The following is an 8,532-nucleotide window of genomic DNA, read 5'->3' on the forward strand; positions in this document are numbered from 1 at the left end:
ATCTACATATGTTTTATCAGAGTTTGAGTCTCACTGTAACCCAGGGTTCGCCTCAAATTCACAGCATCCTACCTCTGCCTACTGAGTGCTGGGATTAAAGGTAAGAGCCACCAACCACATGGTTTTACATCAGATTCCAAAAAATAAAAGTCAACAACCTAGCATGGTGGTATACCCCTTTAATCCCTACACTGAATTATTTCTAAGGGTTATTTCTTCCCATGTAAAAAACATATCCATAAAGATCACATTAACATTTCCTTACTTCAGTTGAAAGACATGGATACACTGCACCCCAGAGTCTGAAACACTTCAATGTGACACTGATTTATCTGAAACCCCGAGCAAACCCCATACTGGCCTCAAACTCAGTGACACTTCATCATTCAAGCTTCATCAGTACTGGGATTACAACATGTGAGACCATGCCAGGAAGGAGGGGAAAAAAAAGCCAAAATATTTGGGAATGCAAGAACTTTATTTAAAGTGCAACAAAACTTTTCAAACCTTAAAAGGGGAAACAGACACTTCTTAAGCATGAAGGATTGTTGCTAGAGGTTATACTGAGAAAGGTGTGTCCATTACCCATCAGTTTGATGGTTTCTAGGATGTCACTGGGCTCCACCTCCAGGGTGATGGTCTTGCCGGTCAGCGTCTTCACAAAGATCTGCATCCCACCTCTGAGACGGAGCACCAGGTGCAGGGTGGACTCCTTCTGGATGTTGTAGTCAGACAAGGTGCGGCCATCTTCCAGCTGCTTGCCGGCAAAGATCAGCCTCTGCTGGTCAGGGGGGATGCCCTCTTTGTCCTGGATCTTTGCCTTGACGTTCTCGATGGTGTCACTGGGTTCCACCTCCAGGGTGATGGTCTTGCCGGTCAGGGTCTTCACAAAGATCTGCATCCCACCTCTGAGACGGAGCACCAGGTGCAGGGTGGACTCCTTCTGGATGTTGTAGTCAGACAGGGTGCGGCCATCTTCCAGCTGCTTGCCGGCAAAGATCAGCCTCTGCTGGTCAGGGGGGATGCCCTCTTTGTCCTGGATCTTTGCCTTGACATTCTCGATGGTGTCACTGGGCTCCACCTCCAGGGTGATGGTCTTGCCGGTCAGGGTCTTCACAAAGATCTGCATCCCACCTCTGAGACGGAGCACCAGGTGCAGGGTGGACTCCTTCTGGATGTTGTAGTCAGACAAGGTGCGGCCATCTTCCAGCTGCTTGCCGGCAAAGATCAGCCTCTGCTGGTCAGGGGGGATGCCCTCTTTGTCCTGGATCTTTGCCTTGACGTTCTCGATGGTGTCACTGGGCTCCACCTCCAGGGTGATAGTCTTGCCGGTCAGGGTCTTCACAAAGATCTGCATCCCACCTCTGAGACGGAGCACCAGGTGCAGGGTGGACTCCTTCTGGATGTTGTAGTCAGACAAGGTGCGGCCATCTTCCAGCTGCTTGCCGGCAAAGATCAGCCTCTGCTGGTCAGGGGGGATGCCCTCTTTGTCCTGGATCTTTGCCTTGACGTTCTCGATGGTGTCACTGGGTTCCACCTCCAGGGTGATGGTCTTGCCGGTCAGGGTCTTCACAAAGATCTGCATCCCACCTCTGAGACGGAGCACCAGGTGCAGGGTGGACTCCTTCTGGATGTTGTAGTCAGACAGGGTGCGGCCATCTTCCAGCTGCTTGCCGGCAAAGATCAGCCTCTGCTGGTCAGGGGGGATGCCCTCTTTGTCCTGGATCTTTGCCTTGACATTCTCGATGGTGTCACTGGGCTCCACCTCCAGGGTGATGGTCTTGCCGGTCAGGGTCTTCACAAAGATCTGCATCCCACCTCTGAGACGGAGCACCAGGTGCAGGGTGGACTCCTTCTGGATGTTGTAGTCAGACAGGGTGCGGCCATCTTCCAGCTGCTTGCCGGCAAAGATCAGCCTCTGCTGGTCAGGGGGGATGCCCTCTTTGTCCTGGATCTTTGCCTTGACATTCTCGATGGTGTCACTGGGCTCCACCTCCAGGGTGATAGTCTTGCCGGTCAGGGTCTTCACAAAGATCTGCATCCCACCTCTGAGACGGAGCACCAGGTGCAGGGTGGACTCCTTCTGGATGTTGTAGTCAGACAGGGTGCGGCCATCTTCCAGCTGCTTGCCGGCAAAGATCAGCCTCTGCTGGTCAGGGGGGATGCCCTCTTTGTCCTGGATCTTTGCCTTGACATTCTCGATGGTGTCACTGGGCTCCACCTCCAGGGTGATGGTCTTGCCGGTCAGGGTCTTCACAAAGATCTGCATCCCACCTCTGAGACGGAGCACCAGGTGCAGGGTGGACTCCTTCTGGATGTTGTAGTCAGACAAGGTGCGGCCATCTTCCAGCTGCTTGCCGGCAAAGATCAGCCTCTGCTGGTCAGGGGGGATGCCCTCTTTGTCCTGGATCTTTGCCTTGACGTTCTCGATGGTGTCACTGGGCTCCACCTCCAGGGTGATAGTCTTGCCGGTCAGGGTCTTCACAAAGATCTGCATCCCACCTCTGAGACGGAGCACCAGGTGCAGGGTGGACTCCTTCTGGATATTGTAGTCAGACAGGGTGCGGCCATCTTCCAGCTGCTTGCCGGCAAAGATCAGCCTCTGCTGGTCAGGGGGGATGCCCTCTTTGTCCTGGATCTTTGCCTTGACGTTCTCGATGGTGTCACTGGGCTCCACCTCCAGGGTGATGGTCTTGCCGGTCAGCGTCTTCACAAAGATCTGCATCCCACCTCTGAGACGGAGCACCAGGTGCAGGGTGGACTCCTTCTGGATGTTGTAGTCAGACAAGGTGCGGCCATCTTCCAGCTGCTTGCCGGCAAAGATCAGCCTCTGCTGGTCAGGGGGGATGCCCTCTTTGTCCTGGATCTTTGCCTTGACGTTCTCGATGGTGTCACTGGGTTCCACCTCCAGGGTGATGGTCTTGCCGGTCAGGGTCTTCACAAAGATCTGCATCCCACCTCTGAGACGGAGCACCAGGTGCAGGGTGGACTCCTTCTGGATGTTGTAGTCAGACAGGGTGCGGCCATCTTCTAGCTGCTTGCCGGCAAAGATCAGCCTCTGCTGGTCAGGGGGGATGCCCTCTTTGTCCTGGATCTTTGCCTTGACATTCTCGATGGTGTCACTGGGCTCCACCTCCAGGGTGATGGTCTTGCCGGTCAGGGTCTTCACAAAGATCTGCATCCCACCTCTGAGACGGAGCACCAGGTGCAGGGTGGACTCCTTCTGGATGTTGTAGTCAGACAGGGTGCGGCCATCTTCCAGCTGCTTGCCGGCAAAGATCAGCCTCTGCTGGTCAGGGGGGATGCCCTCTTTGTCCTGGATCTTTGCCTTGACGTTCTCGATGGTGTCACTGGGCTCCACCTCCAGGGTGATGGTCTTGCCGGTCAGCGTCTTCACAAAGATCTGCATCCCACCTCTGAGACGGAGCACCAGGTGCAGGGTGGACTCCTTCTGGATGTTGTAGTCAGACAGGGTGCGGCCATCTTCTAGCTGCTTGCCGGCAAAGATCAGCCTCTGCTGGTCAGGGGGGATGCCCTCTTTGTCCTGGATCTTTGCCTTGACATTCTCGATGGTGTCACTGGGCTCCACCTCCAGGGTGATGGTCTTGCCGGTCAGGGTCTTCACAAAGATCTGCATCTTCTGTTTTAACAGATGCACAACAGAAATAGCAAAGACACATGAGTTTAACAGTACCTGACTAGTTGTTCTGCTAAAAATTTAGTTATCACCAGGTGTAGTGGCACACATCCTTCCCAGCTTTCTGGATGGAGATGGTATGAGTATCACCTTGATTTAGAGGTACCCTGAGACTACATAGTGAATTCCATGTCAGCCTGGACTAGAATGAAACCATTCCTGGAAAAAACAAAATAACTGAACCAGGAAAAAAAAATTGGAATTATTTTATAAAGTGATTAAAATCGGCTCATAATTTAAAAAATCCTAGGCATGACTGACCCTGCATATAATCCTAAAAGTTGGGCTGGGAAGCCTGTGGATCAAGATCAAGAGCGTGATACATAACTTCACAGTTAAAAGGCTGTCTGCTATCCTTTCCACCATAGGTACATCACCTCCAGTACTCAGGTAAAGCTGGACCCCATTGTCGATCACATATCTTTAATCCCAGAATTCTCAAACTCCATGTCCATGAAGACTTGCCAGGAATTGACAAACACCTGGAGGTCCTTCTAGTCCCTCCACACTAGAGATGTGCATGTCCAAGTACACCCAGCAAATAAAAAGTCAGGGGCCAGAGAGTTGGCTTAGTGGTTAAGATGCTTGACTGGAAAGCCTAAGGACCTAGGTTTGTTTACCTTGGACCCTAGGTAACCAGATGCTTTGTTTGTATGCAGTGTATAGAGTCCCAGAAGTGCCCATTCTAAGAAACAAAAAATAATAATTAAGCTGGGCATGGTGGCACATGACTTTCATCTGGCACTCCGGAGGCAGAGAGGTAGGAGAATCATCCTGAGCTCAAGGCTACCCTGAGATTACACAGTGAATTTCAGGTCAGCCTTGGTTAGAGGGAGACCCTACCTCAAAAAAACAAAATAGTAGTAATAATAAAAAGTTATCCAGGGCTGGACAGATGGCTTAGCAGGCGCTTGCCTGTGAAACCTAAACACCCGGGTTCAAGACTCGATTCCCCAGGACCCATGGACAAGGGGGTGTACACGTTTGGAGTTCATCTGCTCTGGCTGGAAGCCCTGGCATGCCCAGTCTCTCTCTCTCTCTCTTCCTCTTTCTCTCTCTCTCACACTCTCAAATAAAGAAAATGAACAAAAAATAAAAATAAGCTATTTAAAAATAAAAAATTTATCCAGGCATGGAGGCATCAGCCTTTAATCCCAGCACTCTGGAAGCAGAAAGGTAGGAGTATCGCCATGAGTTTGAGGTCACCCTGAGACTACACAGTGAATTCCAGGTCAGCCAAGGCTAAAGTGAGACCCTACCTTGGAAAGCCAAAAGCAAAAGTAAATAAATACGATGCTAGTTTACACACTACAAAGCACCCACAAGGGCAGTCAAGTAATAATTTTTATATCCCCATCCATAACCCTCCCAACCTGGAACATTAGCGTTTGTTCCATATGCAATCATGCACACTTTATTTGAAAAAGGAAGCCCCAAGCTGGGTGTGGTGACGCACGCCTTTAATCCCAGCACTCGGGAGGCAGAGGTAGGAGAACTGCCATGAGTTTGAGGCCACCCTGAGATTACATAGCGAATTCCAGGTCAGCCTGGGCTAGAGTGAGACCCTACCTTGGGAAAAAAAAAAAAAAAAGGAAGCCCCAGTATACTTTTATATATCAATCAATACCAAACAAGGATACAGTCCCATTTTGGGGGGAGGGCGGTCTCACTCAGGCTCAGGCTGACCTGGAATTCACTATGTAGTCTCAGGGTAGCCTCAAACTCACGGTGATCCTCCCACCTCTGCCTCCCAAGTGCTGGGATTAATGACGTCATGAGCCACCACACCGGCTCCAGTCCCATTTTTTAAACAAACAACAACAAAAAGCTAAGTTGGCAACTGGGCCTGGTGATGCCCACCTTTAATATAAGCACTAGGGAGGCTGAAGTAGGAAGACCACCATGAGTCCAAGGGTCAGCCTGGGCTAGTAAAATCCTGCCTCAAAAAAAAAAAAAAAATGAACATAATCAATGTTTGCTTCTTACTAGTATGGTGGAACATGCCTTTAGTTTCAGCACTCGGAAGGAGTAGGAGGGTCATTGTGAATTTGAAGCCAGTTAGACTTCAGTGATTTCCAGGACAACCTAGGCTAGAGCCAAGCCTCTACCTTGAGGGGGGGGGGAGGAACCTCAGGGCTGGATAGATGTCTCACTGACTTTGACTTTGCTTACCTGCAAAGCCTAAGGACACTGATTCAATTCCCTAGTACCCACGTAGAACTAGATAAGCACAAGGCAGTACATGCATCTGGAGTTCCTCAGCAGCTGCTAAAGACCATGGCACATACATAGGCAAACAGATTTGTTTTGAGGGAGGGTTTCACTCTGGCCTCAAACTCCTAGTGATCTGCGTACCTCTGCCTCCAGTGTGTTAGGTTTAAAGACATGGGCCACTCAGCCGGCTGCATTAAAAAAAAAAAAAAAATGAGCCGGTCATGGTGGCTCATGCCTTTGATCCCTGCACTTGGGAGGAAGAAAGATCACCATGAGTTCGAGGTCACACTGAGACTACATAGTGAATTCCAGGTCAGTCTGTGCTACCTTGAATTTTTTTTTTTTTTAAGGGTGGATGTGATGGCTCATGCCTCAGAGGAAGCAGAGATCAGAGGAAGCAGACAGGAGAATTACCCACATGTCGAAGGTCAGCCAGGTATACATAGAAAAGTACCGGTCTACAAAAACAAAGACCAGAAAGAACCAAAAAGGTACGCAGGGTATGCCTCACTCTCCTGAGGGGGAGGATCGCCCTAAGTTCGAGGTCAGCCTGGGCAAAAGACCCAACCTCAAGCACACGGGCCACAAAGCTGGCTGGTTTACAGCCATAGCGCCAGCAACTAAGGAAGAAAATCGCAGGATGTCTGACCTCAGTCCTTCCTCCTTCAGATTTCTGGGCCCTGTCAACCCAATCGAGTCCACCCAGCCCAGCCGTGCAGAGAGAGAACCACCACCGGCTGGCCCGCGCTGCAGCCCTACGTTAAGAACCCACAGGCCCGGTGACGTCACGCGCGGCCCACCCCCACCCCAGGCGCTCGCGGCACCCGGGCCGGAGCGCCTCTGCCCAGGAAAAAACCCGTCTGCCAGGCCAGCCTCGGGCACAGCTTGTCGGAGTCCGCCGCCTGCCGCCCTCTCGGGCCTCACTTCCGCCCTGGCGCCCACCCGCCGCCCAGGCCGTTTCTGCACCCGGCTGAGGGCTTTGCGGACGGAGGTCGTCACCTAAGGCTGCGGATCGGCCGCCATCTTGCGCACTCTCCGCTTCACGGAAGCCCTGGCGTGAAGAGGCTCCCAGGCTCTCCCACCCACTCTAGCCCACACGGACCCCAAGACCCCGGCGGGCGCAGCGGCCCGGGCCTCACCACGGCGGCGGTCCTCACGCAAGTGCGACGACAGAACGCGTCCTCTCGTCCTCTGGGAGCACCGCCCAGCGCCGCCTCATATAGTCACAAGCCCCGCCCACTCGAAGATCCCTCCGCGGAAACGTCCGGAGGGACTACTTTCGGACCCATTCCTGTCTCTGGAGAAAAACTGACAGACTAGAACCCCCCGGCTCCCCTCATGAAGTGTTGTCTTGGAGTCTGGGAATTGAGGGCTTCGTGTGCTGGGACGAGGTCACGGCCCTACAAGGATCGGCGGAGGGATCAACGCGAAAGGCCAAACCGCACCACGCCGCGGTCATTAGGGAGGGGCGGGAGCTGCGAATACCCGGCCTGGCATCCAGCGGTCGGGAGCGGACTGACTGCGGCTTGGCTTGCAGTCCCCGCGTTCATTCCCCGCCCACCTGGCACGGCGACAGAACGGATGACTGTGCAGATCTCCAAAACAGGCACGGAAAAACGAGGGCGAAGCCACCTCCTCATGCTCTTGGAAGCCACTGGAACTGACAGACTAGGCCTTTCCAGGCTGTTCTCTAGCCTTCTTGCTTAGGCTCAGTAACCTTGGGGTTCCAGAAGTTTCCATGCGTTTATCATTTCAGTTCCATACATATATAAAAATTGAAGCCAAAATAAAAAATAAAAAATAAATTGAAGCTGTCACTCAGGAGGCAGAGGTAGGAAGGTCGCTGAGACTTAGAGGCCACTCAGACTAAATAGTGAATTCCAGGTCAACTAGTGTGAGAACCTACCTCAAAAAACAAAACAAAAAAATTGATAAGAGCTGGAGAAATGACTCAGCAGTTAAAGTGCTTGCTTACAAAGCCTAGTGACCCAGGTTTGATTCCCCAATACCTACATAAAGCCAGATGCACAAAGTAGCCCATGTCTCTGGAATTTGCAGCAGCCTGAGGTCCTGGTGTGCTCTCATGCTCTCTCTCTCCCCCCCACCTTGCAAATAAATAAAAATATTTTTTAGCCGGGTGTGGTGGTGTACATCTTTAATCCCAGCACTTGGGAAGACAGGTAGGAGGATCACCATGAGTTTGAGGCCACTGTGGGACTATATAGTAAGTTACAGGTCAGCTTGGACTGTAAAACCCTACCTCGAAAAAAGAAAGAACTTTTTTAAATTGACAATAAGCCGGGCGTGGTGGCCCACACCTTTAGTCCTAGCACTCAGGAGGCAGAGGTAGGTGGATCGCCGTGAGTTCGAGGCCACCCTGAGATTACATAGTTAATTCCAGGTCAGCCTGGGCCAGTGTGAGACCCTACCTTGAAAAACCAATAAATAAATAATAAAATAAAATTGACAATAATAAATTTCAGTTCTGTTCATATTTAGTTTAGGTCAGAAATCTAATCCATTTAAGCCCGAAGTTTTTTTTGTTTAGAGGCAAGGTCTCACTCTAATCTAGCCTGTCCTCTCTGTAGGCTATGCTAGCCTGAAACTCACAGTGGTACTGA

At 51.4% G+C, this 8,532-nt stretch overlaps 1 protein-coding gene across 2 annotated transcripts; it reads right to left on the minus strand.

Annotated features, from left to right (window-relative positions):
* Positions 1-459: 459 nt before the first annotated feature.
* On the minus strand, positions 460-7,191 carry Ubc (ubiquitin C). 2 transcript variants are annotated; one of them, XM_045132410.1, is made up of 3 exons: positions 7,051-7,191; positions 854-3,640; positions 460-625 (listed from the first exon to the last, which is right to left on the minus strand). In XM_045132410.1, the coding sequence occupies exons 2-3, from the start codon at positions 3,635-3,637 to the stop codon at positions 509-511; spliced, it is 2,901 nt and encodes a 966-aa protein (XP_044988345.1). In that variant the 5' UTR covers positions 3,638-3,640; positions 7,051-7,191; the 3' UTR covers positions 460-508. The 2 variants fall into 2 exon arrangements, with proteins under 2 accessions (XP_044988345.1, XP_012806619.2); XM_012951165.2 differs by having other exon boundaries at positions 460-3,640.
* Between the last annotated feature and the right edge of the window lie 1,341 nt (positions 7,192-8,532).

This window comes from Jaculus jaculus, chromosome 13, assembly GCF_020740685.1.
Source record: "Jaculus jaculus isolate mJacJac1 chromosome 13, mJacJac1.mat.Y.cur, whole genome shotgun sequence".
NCBI classification, from domain to species: Eukaryota; Metazoa; Chordata; class Mammalia; order Rodentia; family Dipodidae; genus Jaculus; species Jaculus jaculus.